Below are 15,705 nucleotides of genomic sequence, written 5' to 3' on the forward strand. Positions count from 1 at the left end.
CAGTACGAACAGGTACAACCGGAAGATGAATGAAAACAAAGCCTGTGAACTCCAATAAAGTGCTAATCTTTATCTTGTGCACACAAGACAACTAGTTGACTGATATCAACTTGTGCGTACAAGATAATTTGCACTTTGCACTAGTTATCTTATAGGCACAAGAGATCTTGTGCGCACAAGTTATCACGAAAGGATATATATCAACTTGTTTGCACAAGATAATTTGTGTATGCAAGATAATGTTTGCATACAAGAAAAAAATGATTTTGTGCAAAAAAACACAATCAATTTGGGAAACAGAAATGTGATCTTGTGTTTATAAGTTATTTTACCCTGAGGATATATATGATCTTGTGTACACAGGATATTTTTTTGTGCAAGATAGTTTTGAAATTGTGCAAAAATAAAAAAATAAAATTTGTTATACCAAAGTTTTATAACAGAAACAAATGATCTTGTATGCCCAGTTATCTTGCTGTATGTTATCTTGTTATCTACAATTTGTGTGCCCAAGATAGCGTTTGTGCTTGGGATAATTTTGATTTGTGCAAAAAAAGAAAAAAAAAAGACGATTTGTCGTACATATATTTAATGAACAGGGGACCTTGTGCGAGCAAGTTACTTTGCCCTCAGAATATATTTACCAGTTTGCACAAGATATTTTGTGCACACAAAATTATGATTTTTTTGAGAACTTTTATTTTGAAAAGATCTACAGGCAAATTATCTTGTAATACAAGGTGAAACAAAAAGAAACAAAAACATTGAGCTGTAGAGGAGTTATCTTGTGCGCATACATTTTTTAATGCCTGTTAAATCTTGTCTACATAAGACCATTGGTGTTTGCAAGATAACTTTTGCCTGTAAGATAATTTTCATTTTCTTTGAAAGTTGACATGAAAGTGTATCTACACGTATGTTATCCTATAGGAAAAAATGATCTTGTGCGCACAAGCTATTATCCTGTTTGCACACAACAGTTTATGTATGCAAGATTATTTTTGCGTGCAACCAAAGTTACATCTATGCCAAAAATGAAATCTACATTTTACAAGTAATCCCATCGAACAAGTGATTGTTTTGCATAGTGAATATCTTATCCTCACTTTTTGCATGATACTTTTTTGCCAGACAGATCATTTTGTTTTAGAACAAACAGTATATTGATGTGAACATCACTCAACAAGTTAAATTGTGAGAACGTGTTGGGGTAGTTTTGTGCCTCTTTTATTTTGAAAACCCTGACCGGAAGCAGTGGATGTACTCTCCCCTCGCGGACGGACTCTGCCGGTGCTGGATGCTCTGAGCGCCGCTCAGCTCAGCGGGGCTCCGACTCTCAGCAGACCGGGATGAAGCGCGAGGCGCTCGCTGTCCTTTGTGCGGCTTCGGTGTTTGGACTGAAGGAGAAACTTTCACCGGACAGGATCACACACCGGAAACTCTGCTCAGCGGAGGATGAGGCGTTTCTCTGAGCTGCGGATCGACGGGGGACTGGAGAAAGTGGACTTGAAGCGTTGAGGGGGCACTTTTGTTGGATCCGCTCGGCTCTTTGTGCTGCGGGCTGCTGCTTCCTGCTCCGTGGGAGAAAGGTGAGAGTTTCCTGCAGGACATGTGCGTAAAATGTGCAGAGAATCGATGATGTGCTGCGTGAAAACAGCTTAAATGTGAGTTTACTGCAATGTGAAACCTTTTAAAACCTCTGTGTGCGCGCTTTGGCCGCCTGTCAGGACTGATGAGCTGGCACATAAACAGTATCGATCACTGATTCATCAACACTGAATTTCGAGAGTGAACTCTCACTCCAGGTTTTGCACTATCTCCCCTCTCGGTGCTTTATTTCTTTGCGCAAACTTTCCCCAGTTTGCGCTTTTACGCACAGCGTGAGAATGAAAACAAAGATTTGCTCCGCTTCACGCGTGTGAGAGGAGTTTGCGGTGCTCGCAGCATCTCTTCATCCTGGGTGTGTTCCGCTTTGTCTCCAGCTCTGACTCTGCGTTTTCCTCCCAGTGCAGAGTCTGGAGCGGCGGCTGCTTCCTCCTCTCTCTCAGATCTCAGCTTTTCTTTGTTTGGCTGCTGTTTGTTTGTTTGTTTGTGAAGATCCTGAAACATGCCTGAGCTCCGGGGGCTTTCAGGAGTTCAGCAGTGAGGCGGCAGCTGCCACGCCTCGCTGGCTCACCGCCACCCTGAGGCCTGGAGGCCCCCAGGAGCCAAAACTAGGATTTAAATTTTTTTTTTTTAAAAATTCAACACGAGTTTTTTTTTCAGTTTTCATCAATTTTTTGTTGATTAAAAAATATATTATTGTAGAAAAGGTGTCATTTTTTACAGTGTGATGACAGCACGTGAAAGCTTTCACAGCCCAGTGTGTTTCGATCAGTGGGTGATTGATCACAGTGGGAGAGGCTCGTGCGTGCCATCGATTGGATCGACAGTCTCAGACAGCGTGAGGGACAAACAGCTGTTTGTGTTTATGTTTCAAACACGACACAAACTCTGCTGCAAAACTGGCAGAGAGTTAAAAAAAAGAAACATGCACGTTGAGCAGTAATTTTTTTTGTTTTTTGATAAGTTGCATGAAGCGTGGTTTGTTGCAGGGGAAGTAAAATGAGAATAAACCCTCTGGAATGTGACTGATTAGGCTTAAAATATATTTGCATTTGTGGTTGTGACGTTATAGCGCCCCCTGGGTCACTTCTTTGAGTATTTCTGTTTATTGCAGTTTGATTTATTTATTTTTTTTCAACATTCTTTTTTATTGAATTTTTGGCACAAGGTGAGCAAAAATTTACCATTTGTTACAATGAACATGCATATAACCCCCCCCCCCCCCCCCCCCCCAAAAAAAAAAAAAAAAGTGCATTAAGTTTTTCATAAGAGAGGAAAAAAAGAAAAATAAATAAATGAATAAATGAAATAAGGTAAGATAAATAATAATAATAATAATAGTAATAATAATTTAAAAAAATGAAAAAAAAAATTCAATTAAATATTTAAAATGCAGTTTGATTTTTAAGCTATCCTTCAACATAATTCAGGTTGAAATGTCTTCAAAAGTTGTGGAAAACCAACAAAATTTGACATAGTTTAGTGACATCACACATTGGTTTCTGAGGCAGAGTTTTGAAGACTGTCAGAGTTGCCTTTAGCTACAGTGTGCTCACCCAACCATCAAGTCAAGGGTTCTAGGAATTACACAACATTCTCCATCGTAGTAACTTCAAACTACTGAGTAATAAAAAAACACTTCCTGTTCCATGTGTATGAATGTATAAATTAGTTTTTCAGGTCCTAAAATATGGTACCCATGTGAAAGTGCCAAGAGCTGCAGTTCTTTGAGTGTCCACTAGAGGCTGGCTGCAGGAACATCGCAAACCACATACACACCAATTTAAAAAGCACAACTTTTACAGCCAAAGTAAACATTTTAACAACTTTGTTTAAAAAAAAGAGAGAGAACAACTGTAAAATGGTTATAACAATTTTATAACGTGTCTTTTTGATTTTTTTTTTTTAATTACAAGTTTTGCCCATATAAGGGCATGGCTAACTCGTTTGACAGGCGACCTGCGAAGAACCTAAAATCTGCCTCTTTGCCTCATCCTAACTTGAACAAAGCTAGTTAGAGTTTAGCATTTTCAATATGGCCTCCATCGACAATATGCTTCAAAACTTTGCATTAAAACTAGATGGGTGACATCACAAAGACTACGCCCACATATTGTGCAGTTTATGGTTTCTACGCAGTACATAAAGTCGTAGAAAGTCTAGTTATTGTTTTGGTTGAAATACTTTTTGAAAATGTTTGAATGTATTTTGTTGGAATTGTATTTATTGCATGTTTTGAAAGCAGGGACATTGTTACTTAAAATCTAGTTTAGCCCCATGCATTAAATGGGAGATGGAACTTTTTAATAGCTAGTCATAATTTGTGTTCATATACAGTATTTATCTTGTGTATACCAATGAATTTATTACATATAATAGCCCATTTATTGGAAATCAGTCAATGTATCGGATATTGGCCGATATATCGGATATTGGCTTCTTTTTGCCCCAGTATCGGTAACGGCATCAGCCCCCAAAATCCCATATCAATCGGGCTCTAATATAAAATATATTAAAGTTAAGACGAATAAAAGACTATGAATGAATTATGTAACATATGATAACAATACAGCACAATGAAGTACACTTGAGTCCCTACAAACTTTCTGTTTTGAGCTTCTTGAGGAAAAATCTTTGAAAAAAGTAGAAAATTTTCAAATACTGAACATCGTATCACCAAAAACTGGTTTATATGCTTTAAAAATGTGCGCCTCTTAAAAACTGCACACCCTGCATCCAAGAAGCAGTCTCAGACCCAAAGATAGTTTTTTGTGTCTTGAGAGGATCTGGGCTGTGGGGTCACTGGGATTTCTATTTTTAACAGGAAGGTGAGCTTAGATGAAGGCCCAGTGGTTCGTAAAAAGTTTTAAATGTTTTAGTGTCACCGCAGGAAGGAGATGTTGTTCTGCCTCTCTTCATGCTTGAGAGCGTCTCCTCAGATGCTACATTTAGAGACTCTCATGAGGTTTAAGTCAAGAATTTGAAGCAAATATTGAAAAATGAGCGTAAACATGTCCAGAAATATCATCCTGGATCTAGAAAGTGAGTCTCCGTGTCAGACTGTGGTGTTTTTTTTCTTGTATCCGCTCAGCAGATGTCCCAGCTGAGGAGTCCGTCATGTGTGCATCACATGAAAGCCATTTCTGTGAGCTGTGGGAGGTTACGGGACAAATTGACAACGTGAGGGGAATTATTAAAACATTAAGAGTCAGTTTGTTCTTCTGACAGTTCACAAAGCACCTATTCTCAAAAACACAGTGTTCAGGGGAAAAAAGAAAAACAGATTCAGGCCTGTAAACAACTGGTTTGACCCTCCAAATATGAAGCTTTTGATATTAGCTCTTTTGGATTTAGCGCCTCTTTAGCTAGCTTTGTGATCCATTAAAGTATATTTCATCTCACACACTTTCTGTCAACAGATTATCAAAGCATTTTCAAGACTTTTTAATGTTTAAAATTCTGTCCTCATCTTGTTGCACTTACCAACCAAACCAAATGAGAGATAATTAGGGGCTAGTGAGCTAAATTTAGCATTAGCTCATCTCAAACTAGCCTCTATAAAAAGCCACACACTGAGATTTTCAAACCTAAACTCCCAAATTTAGAGTTTTTACTGATCTTTTTCCTAGACTCATAAAAATAAAACAAGCTAATTACAACCATAACAAGCTAGTAGCAGCCCCCCTGGCTAACATTAAGCTAATATTTAGCTGTTAGAAGCTGACAAGTTGTCAAATCATATAGAGAGTTCTCCAGCTGTTGCTTCATAATGTTTCAGGTGATGCTACACCTGTAAACAATTAATCTTTGATTCAATTAGGACATTTCTGTAGGCTAGTTTGCTAGCTTAGCCCACAGCTAGGCAAACTATTCCAGGTAGCATTACTGTAACACTGATTTTTAAAAGTTAAAATGCTTAGTTATGTGTTTTTTGTGTTTTTAAACACTGGGTCTTTTTGTTCTAAAAAGATGGAGAACTCTAGACAAAAACAAGCTGAGCTACATGCTAGCTTTGCTCTTAACTTCCCATATGTTTTCATCTGATAAAAATGTAAACTTATCTATTCTTTGTGTTTCAAGTTTAAGTTAACTAAACTATCCATCAACACAAAAGATTTGGTGCGCAACTTTTAGCAACAGCTCATGTATAAGCTAAGCTAGCTTCTCCAAAGGCCAAACTTCATTTAAACAGCTTCATTCCGTATTTTTTTTTATAAGATTTAAAAATCAAACTTAAAAAAAAGATATTGAAGAAATATGTAAACAAACTAAGCTAAGAAGTGCATGACAATCTAGCAACACGCTAGCAACTTATCTTTCAGCTAACGTGTTATGACCAATGAAATTGCGTTAAAAAAAGAAGCTATTTGATACTTTTTAAAATTCATTTCCTGATTAAAACTAGAACAATGGAAAAATACACTTTCTGAATAACAAGCTAATTGCTGTCAAACAAGCTAGCTGTAGCTCTGTTAGCATCCCCTGCTTGTGTTTGTGTCTATGATGTGTTTTTGGGGTCAGCTTTGAGGAACTAGACGCTAAACTCAAGACTATACCTGAAAATGAAACTAGCATGATGCGGTGTTATGATGTGGGCTGCTTTAAAAAGTGTTATAGTGTTTTTTTAAGGTTCGGTTTTAAGAACTAAGAACTTCTTGAAGGATGTTTTCCCATATCCAGTTTTAAGAATAAAGCAAAAGGCTAATTTGCTAATCTCTAGGAGCACAATGTGTATTATTTGGGTCTGTCAGAGTTGAAGCCTGGTGAATGATTCGTGTCTGAATCCTTCCTGAGGTGTGGTGGGGGTGTATAGTTGGATGGTCTGGTTGCTGTGACAGCCACCCCCCCCTTCTCTGTCTTTTCCCACCCCTTGCTCCCCATTCATCTCCATTGTAGTAGTTTGAGCTCTGTTACCCCTGGAGACTGCGGAGGACAGTTGGGGAATGTGGCGTCTGGGCGAGTATGGATCACACATGCAGCCAAAACAAAACGCAGAGAGACAGAATAACTTTCTCTCACGGTTAAAACGCTGCAGTAAAGTCTGTTTGTGAGGCCGGACGGTTTTTAGCTTTGTTTAACCGCTCGTGTGTGAAACTGGAGCATTTGGAGCTGCACTGATGCTCCTCTTGCCGTGCACACCAGAGACTTGCAGCCCAGAATAGAACTTGGCGTAATTGCCCTTTATTGGTTTAGAGCATGCTCAGATTCAAATCACTTGAGTTGGCTCATAAAAACTCCCTGAAAGCAGAAGAATGGAGCCGTCTGCGTCCTGCGTGACTGAAAGCACACACACAGACGCGTTCACACACCTCAGAGTGCCAGCAGCGTAACAATACGCCCTCTCTTCTCGCCGCTGTTTCTTGGTTTGTTTCCCTCTGCGGCGCTTTCACGTCTGATATGACAAATTATCGTCCCTTCTTCTCACTGCTCCTGTCATTTATCTTTCCCGTGCGCTCCTTTCCCAGGCCTCCAAGATAGATTCCTTCAGGAGTAAAGTGGACTTGCTGCGCCTCCCCCTGTCCCTCTCCCCCAAGTCCTTCAGCGATCGAAAGAGCCAGCTGGGAGTGGTCTGGGAGAAAGGAGGCGGCTCGGGGGCAGCAGGGGCACGGAAACCCCGCCCACCGCCAGCCTCAGACATGGACAACGAGTCGACGTATTCGGGCTACTCTTACAAGTCGTCCCACTCTCGAAGCTCTCGCAAGCACAGGTAGGAACATCTTTCGGTACAAATCACCTAAAAGGCTTCTGCTCATAATTGTTAAACCAAGGAATGGTGTTCAAACGTGTGTTGACTTTGGCGCCCCCTGTGGACAAAGCAGTACATCTTAACAAATTAACCATCCCATCCTATCCCATGCTAATTTTGATGGGTTTTCTTTCCAGGGACAGGCGGGACAGGCTTCGCTCAAAGAGTCGCGACATTGCCTTGCGCGGGGACAAATCAGTGACGATCCAGCCGCCTGGAGAGCCGCTCCTGGACGCAGAATCCTCCAGAGGAGACGACCGGGTAAGAGTGAATCATCTCTCTTAAACTCAGCTAACGCTACCTTGTACATCTTTCACTTTTTCACAGCCTCCTTCTCTTTCCTCAGGATGACAACTGGGGCGAGAACACCACCGTGGTCACCGGCACCTCCGTGGACAGCATCTCAAACGAAGACCTGACACGCATCTCGAAGGATCTCGAGGACTCTTTGCCACTGGACTGCCGCCGTTACCTCAGCCCAGTTCTGGGTGGCGTCTTGGGGCTCTTTGCTCTGCTCACGCCTCTGGCCTTCCTGGCGATCCCTCAGTTCCTGTGGCGGGACACGCTTGAACCTTGCGGCACACCCTGCGAGGGCCTTTACATTTCTCTGGCCTTCAAGCTCCTCATCCTCCTCATCTCCACCTGGGCGCTGTTTCTCCGCCCAGCCAGAGCCACTCTGCCACGCTTCTTCATCTACCGCTGTCTGTTGCTGGCGTTGGTCTTCCTCTTCGTGGCGTCTTATTGGCTCTTCTATGGGGTGCGGGTGCTGGACTCCAGGGAGACGGACTACAGAGGGATTGTTGGATACGCAGCGTCTCTTGTGGACGCGCTGCTCTTCATTCAGTACCTGGCGCTGGTGCTGCTGGAGGTTCGACATCTGCAGCCGGCGTTTTGTCTGAAGGTGGTGAGGACGACAGACGGGGAGAGTCACTTTTACAACGTGGGTTGTCTCAGGTCAGTGCGATAGATGACTACAAAACTTTTTACCTCTATTTTGTTTTTGACAATTTTTCTTTACTTTTTGTCACATTCTGTTTTTTGCCTTTAAAATGTTGTTCAGTATTTCACAGAGACTCTTCTTGGTGCCCTGCAACAAAAAACAAACCTTTTTTTCTTAAATGTGACCATTTTTATAAGGCTTAGTGATTTAGAGCCATGTTTTCTAGAATTCAGCAGATCGCGAACAAATTCTGGCTCAAATTATTTCCCCTTGTGCTGTGACGTCGCCTTTTTTCTGTTCTTATGTTTTTGCACAAGATATTCTAGATGTTGTCTCAACCTAACTCTTGGTTAAACTATGAAAGGGCAAAAAGAGGTGGGGCTAGCAGAGTCTTAGGCTTCTGACAAATACACTACATTGCATTGGAACCCAGTTTAGGCAAATTGTTGTTGAAAAACTGGCTGTTATATTATCCTAAAAAACGTGTTTCTAGAAGATTCTCCCTCCATACTTTGTGTACAGGTAACTCAAGAAGCTTCAAACCCCAACTAGTCATTTTTACGTGTCTGTAAAAAATTGAAGTTTTACAAAAAAAAAAATCTTTTTAACATTGGTGCTGATGGGGGTTATTTGACTTTTGGAGCCAGCCTCTGGTGGACACTAGAGGAACTGTCGTTTTTTGGGGTGTATTTTGGCACTTTTGTTTTAACCTCTTAAGACCTGAGCATTTGTCTAGTGTGTGATTTTTAATTCACCTTGCTATTTGGGAAAAGTAGGGATGGGTACCAAATTAGGTACTTTTATAGGTACCGACCGAATTCTGTCAAAAGTACCAGGTACCGATTCATGTCAAATCAAAAGGTACCATTTGAATATATATATATATATATATATATATATATATATATATATATATATATATATATATATATATATATATATATATATATATTAAGTTCAATTTTCAAATTGAGTTTTTACCACATAAGCACCAAAAAGTATCAAAAATTGGTACTGTTAGGTACCGGGACCGATTGCCAGGTACCAGGTATTGGTACTGTATCATTTCAAATGTGAAAGGTACCGGTCCCTCTGGATAAGTATAACCTAATAAGTAATATAACTAAACTTGGTCATTGTACAGGAAGTTATTCTCTATTAGTTGGTTATTAGTTGTGTTATTGTACTGAAATAAGTTGTTTTTTTCACTAAAATGGGAGTAATGTTGTGATTTCACCAAAAGATCATGTTGGCAGTGTCCCTAAAGTGGCTGATCAGTCGAAGTTTAAAAAAATGTAAAAAAGTCTCATGGGTCTGAGAGGCAGAAATGTAATGTCCATTTATGTGGACGCTGGGTCTTAAGAGGTTGAGCTTCATTTTCAGCCCTAGGTTGCATTGCTGAAAACCAAAGTGTCCTGAAATGGATTATTATTTCACTAAAACTGACTTTTCTTCTTCTTCTGTATCACTGACATGAATTCATCCAGTTTAGAAGCCTGAAATCTTTCTTTGCAGACGTCTTTTGAGCACAGTTCTGCCGTTTCCCTCCTGAAGTCAGACGTTGCATTCTGTCAGTTGTTTCCCAGCTCATTTAAGGCCTCTGGCGGTTTACCACTTCCTCCGCCTCGCTTGAAAAGTGGTGACGAATGTCAGATACTCCAATGTGATACTTGCTGATAACAGCTGTGTGTTGTTGTTGTTTCTTTCCCCCTGGTTTTGTGAAATCCAGTATTCAGCGGGCAGCAGTTTGGGTTCTGGACCAGTACTACAGTGACTTCCCCGTCTATAACCCCGCCCTGCTCAATCTGCCCAAGTCCATTCTCTCAAAGAAGATGTCGGCCTTCAAGATCTACAATCTGGGGGAAGGTAAAATAACTTTTTCTCTGTTCACACCTGCATCGTTATCACACTGAACAGGGTCGGACTGACTCGTGCTTTTGGCCCATATTCGTCAGGATTTGAACAGTGTTTGTAATTCAAGTTTTTCTTTTACAGAAAACAGCACCAATAACTCTACAGGTCAGTCGAGGTCCATGGTGGCAGCAGCCGCTCGGCGACGAGACAACACCCACAACGAGTTTTACTACGAAGAGGCCGAGATGGAGCGCAGGATTCGTAAACGCAAGGCCAGGTAAGAACAGACCTCCTCGGAAACATCCGTACATTAAGATGCCGACAGAGTTTCAGGTCCGTTTCTTCCATTTCTCCTCCCAGACTGGTGGTGGCAGTAGAGGAAGCCTTCACCCACATCAGGCGTCACCAGGCCGAAGAGGCAATCTTGTCTTCCCCCAAGCATCCACGGGAGCTGATGGACCCAAGAGAGGCCGCACAGGCCATCTTTGCCCCCATGGCTCGGGCAATGCAGAAGTACCTCCGGGCCACCAGGCAGCAGTCTTACCACAGCATGGAGAGCATCATCAACCACCTGCAGTTCTGCATCTCACACAACATGACCCCCAAGGTGAGGAGAGTAGATTCCAGTTACGTTCAGGTCTTTCATAGATTTATTCATTTGGTTTAGCCTCGGGGTGGTCCGAACTCAACAGCAACAGCAGAAAAAGTTTACTATCCTCAAGCAAAGGCTTGCAAGTGCCCTGACTCCTGAGTCTTTTTATTCTGCTTCAGCTAAACCTCAGGGTCAGGATTTTATCAGGATTTCTTAAGGAATTTTTTTAAGCTTTAAGCTTCAACAACCTGGTCACCGTACATTAGCCCTCATGTGTTTTGGGCTGGCTAATCACCATCAACCTGTTTATATCTAAAAGAGCTTCAGTTATGTCCTCTCGACACAGTTTATAAAGGAAAGTGTCATCTGCATATAAGGGGACTGTAGTCATTGTTTTCCTTTTTGCATTTATTCCCTATGCAATGAGGAGCTTCATGTGACGTGCAAAGATGGAAAAAGACAGATCAAACACCATGTGACCATAGACTGTAAAAAATGAAATGGACTTCATTTTGCTTGGCTGGAAGTGAGGTCACCACAATAACTGCTCCCCCTGGTGGCTGGCTGCAGTATAGGTAAAAAAAAATCTGTCTCCCCAGTCATTCCAGATGGGCTGTGGTCAAACTTTAAAAAATGAATACACCTCGTAGAAATGTTTCTCACGTCTGATTGTTGTGGTGATATCATTTGCCTGTCTTGTATTCAAGTCCTCTTTTTTTCTGAAAAGTTCTGTTTTTATTAATTATACGAGGTTAAAAATCAGGTTTTATGTCACGTTTAAAGATGATTGACAGCTGCTGTTCTTGTGTATTTTTTTCGGGGATTTTAAAATATGTCAGGAGGTAGAGATTAGACTCTCGAAAGATTAGTTACCCAACTCCACTCAGATTCTCCCGGAATTCCTCACAGTCTTTACTGCGCAGACTCTTGGCTTCAAAATAGTATGATGGTAAATGGCGGCATCATGCTGTGCTTTATGCTGTGGAGGTGAAAGAAGAGCCGAGGTTACAGACTATGGGGAACGAAAAGAAATGTGTGATTCAGATTTATTCCAGTCAAGTTTGAGGAAGTTCATCCAGTTTTACGTGTCAGTGGGACAGTTTGAAAGTTTGAAATAAAGAGTTGAGTATCGTCAGCATAGCAGTTGACTATAGGGGTCAAATGAACAAGTATAAAACTGCCATTTCAATTGAATTTACAACTTATTGTTCATCTGTTTATTGACTGCTACCATTTGTTGTGTCTAATAAATTATCCCTGCTCTCATTTTTTTCTCTTGGAAGAGATGATTTGTCCAATTTTTACAATTTTTAACCCAATGACAGTGTGAGCCAGATTTCAATATGTCTGCTTAACCACATGAATCTGTAACTGTCTGTTCCCTTTGTGTCCTTGCAGGCGTTTCTGGAGCGTTACCTCAGCCCAGGTCCCACCCTCCAGTACCTTGATGCCACCAGAGGGCGCCAGTGGACACTAGTAAGCGAGGAGCCTGTGACTGCTTCCCTCCGCCAGGGCCAAGTGTTCTCCCTCAGGCGCTTCGACTTCTCCCTGGTGGTCACTGTGACGTCCCTTCCCTACCTGCGCTTGGGCGAAGAGTTCGTTGACCCTAAGAGCCACAAGTTTGTCATGAAGCTGCAGTCAGAGACGTCTGTGTAGGCCGAGGTGGATGAGTGACTGCTAGGAAAGGACGGACGATGAATCAGAGATGTGGTGTCTTTTTATAGTCTTTGGTGTCATAGATTTCACAGGTTTTATTTACAGAAACTTCAGCTGATAATTGATGAGTCTGTGCGAATTAAAAGGACCACAAGACACGACACGCGTCTACTGTCTGACACAGTTCTGCTTCCTCTTTCAGTTCTGCTGCAACCACCAGAGCCAGCTGTTTTTTGTTAACACCACTAACTCATATGAACTCTTTGTTTTAGAGAAGTTTGGTTTCCACTGAACTCACTAAACAAAATTTCCCGATGAACTTTCATGACCTGTTTGGAAAGCAGAACACCTGCTTCTCTTTAGCTTATCTGAAAATTTACTTTCAGGTGAAAGTTTGAAAACACCCGAAGTGGATCTGATCCACTTTGAGAGCAAATGTAGGCGTAGACACACTGTTGGACAAGTTTCTGTCGCTAACACTGACCCTAATGACTTCTACCTCTGAGGAGGAGGTTTGACTGTGACTCAATAAGCTCAGCTCCTCTGTTAAGAAACGAGCTAAAGAAGCTAAGCTATCAACCACCTGCTACAGACGTGATCAGGGTTAACCATGGCTTATTTAAAGAAACCCAAACACTAATGATGACGAAAGTGAACGCTCCATTCACACGTTTTGCACTATTTGTTGTCGCAACATGTAGGTATCCCTCCGCCTGCAGCACACTGAACAGCTATTTAAGTCTATGATGTCAGAGTTTGACTTTTCACACACAAAACACACACATTCGCACACACACACACACACACACACACACACACACACTCGTCACAGATGTTACAGCCAACGCAGCCACAGATGATCTTCAACCAGCACAGCGCAGCAACTGTAGCATGACCATCAGGTTTCACATGTCACTCAGGAACCAGATTAAAAACAGAGACCACAAAACAAACTGGCACAGTGTCTTCACCAAGGTTCAACTTTAACAGATGTTCAAGTCAGAAAATTGAACTTAGATGTGTTTGATATGAAGTTCCCTCATTACGCTTGTTAAGCATCACTAGTCTCTGTCAACGTGCTGTATCAACACTGGGAAACAGCATCTCCCGCCTCTAGCAAAACCAATCAACAAAAAATGCTAAATTAACTGAAACATTGTGATAACTTTAATGAAACCCACCTTCCAATACTTTAGGATCCTACAGGATCCACAGATGATGTGTGAGTGTGGTGGCCATAGTGTAAAATCTGATCGGCTGATGACACGGTCTGTTGACATTATCATCAAATGGTAGCTTTAAGAAAATGCTAGCAATGCTACTTGAGCTAACCAACATAAAATGTGTTTAAATTACTTTCAGACAGGGATGGGTACCAAATTAGGTACGTTTAAAGGTACCAACCAAATTCTGTCAAAAGTACCAGGTACCGATTCACTTAAATCACAAGGTACAGTGTTAAGGTACCTAAATGCATCTTTGTGACTGTGAGGGAGAGGAAGAGTAGGCAATTTTCCATGCTGGACATGAACACAGCATTGCAAGGTTATATACTTAAGAATAAATATGTTAATATGAAAAAAAAATTATACTTTATTGTTGAACAAATTGAGTTGTTTATCACATAGACACAAAAAAGTACAGGAAATTGGTACCACTGAGTACTGGTACCGTTTGCCAGGTACCAGGCTTCAATACCGTATTGTTTCAAATATGAAAGGTACCCATCCCTACTTTCAGATATGACAGAAATCCCAGCTCCTACAGAGCATTGTACTAAAAAATATTGAATTCAGAGACACATTAAGATAATTATGCTGGCCCTAACCCCTCACTAACTATTCACTCTGATGTCTCCTCACCATCCTTCCTTTTAGTAGTTGTTGCTTAATAAATTCCGACATGTTTTACCGTCCAAACCAGCTCAGCATTTTACTTATTTTGTTAATCATTTCACACAGAGTCATCATTCTGATTTCTAATCTTACACCAAAAGTTAGTTGGTTTTACTGAAAATACATCTGAAAGACATTTGTTTTAAAAAGTGAACTAGTTGTTTATATGGGCAAATGAATTTGTAGAAGTAAACGCCTCTTTTACGACTGAAAGTGACAAGATTAACTGGCGTTTGTTTCCATCTCTTCACGTCTATCTCACCGACCGTCTAACGTTAGTGTTGTTGTATTGTAGTTGTAATGCCAACTCATTCCAGTAGATGGCAGTAATTCAACAAAACCTCTCACCCGCACAGACAAACAACATTAGTGCATTGTGGGAAACAGTATGTCAGGTAGACTGGTCTGTTGCATACTGAGAAATTTTCCTGAATTAGTAGGACATTTGGGAATATTTGGCATACCCCAGATTTTGCTAGTTTTTTGCATACTGACTACTACAGACTGAATTCAGCCAAAAAAATTGGCACTGTTAGTGTAGTAAGCGGTCTGGAAAACAGCCACTGTGAAATAACAGCAGGAAGCTAGCAGGATCAGAAACCAGGCGATCTGACGATCAAACAGACAACACTGCCCCATGTGTTTGGGAGGAGTACTGCAGAGCAATGTGGACACATCTATTGGTGTAAAGACAGTATAGATGTGTGACACAAGCTTTAGGCTTTGGAGGAATCAAGTCACAACCTTTGTTCAGAAGTGCCAAAAACTGCAGTTCCTTGAGTGTCCACTTGAGGCTGGCTGAAACTACGCCCACAACATTCACATACATCAAAAAATGCTGATCTTAACAGCAGATATTGACATGTTTACAGCTCAAGTGGAGTTTTTTTAACTTAATCTTTATATATTTTGAGCGGACAAGTTTTGCAGAATTAAAGGTAGGGCTGATTTGACCAACTGGGCACGCTGAAGCTGTTAGCAAAGAAGCTCAAGGCTCATCTCCGCCTTAGTACCTCTTGCTAGATCGACTGAAAGTTAGGCTGAGTCAACTTCGGTTGGTTTTCACAGTTTTTTTTTTCTACACCTCCTAAAGGGCGTCATGGGGTTGCGACCTAAACTGCTAAGCCACACTGGCGCCTCTGTCAGCTTTGCTAACCTGCCGACCACCATCTATAGACTTCTGAAACAATGTCTGTATGAGAAATAGCAGCTGCCTGTCCTACCCGGCAGATAAAGACTTTAGCTCCTTGTAATTTGTACATTTTGACACTGTCTATGAAGGTTTTTTTTTTTTTTTTAAACTAAGCCACTAACACGTCTCTCCTAGAATGTATTGTTACAATGTGTTGTTTACCAATTGGATTTTTTGTTTTTAAATAAATGGGCTCATCACATTTATGTTGTCTTGTGTGAGTCA

At 41.1% G+C, this 15,705-nt stretch overlaps 1 protein-coding gene across 1 annotated transcript; it reads left to right on the forward strand.

The window, feature by feature from the left end:
* Positions 1–1,223: 1,223 nt before the first annotated feature.
* On the forward strand, positions 1,224–15,668 carry LOC141784408 (vang-like protein 2). The gene is made up of 8 exons (XM_074662240.1): positions 1,224–1,589; positions 7,071–7,312; positions 7,489–7,612; positions 7,698–8,305; positions 10,021–10,157; positions 10,287–10,422; positions 10,506–10,752; positions 12,136–15,668. Exons 2-8 carry the CDS (start codon positions 7,242–7,244, stop codon positions 12,391–12,393), a joined length of 1,581 nt encoding a protein of 526 aa, XP_074518341.1. The 5' UTR covers positions 1,224–1,589; positions 7,071–7,241; the 3' UTR covers positions 12,394–15,668.
* The last annotated feature ends 37 nt before the right edge of the window (positions 15,669–15,705 follow it).

Source organism: Halichoeres trimaculatus, unplaced genomic scaffold, assembly GCF_033239565.1.
Source record: "Halichoeres trimaculatus isolate MK-OKI-2021-1 unplaced genomic scaffold, fHalTri1.1 fHalTri1_scaffold_22, whole genome shotgun sequence".
Taxonomy (NCBI): Eukaryota; Metazoa; Chordata; class Actinopteri; order Labriformes; family Labridae; genus Halichoeres; species Halichoeres trimaculatus.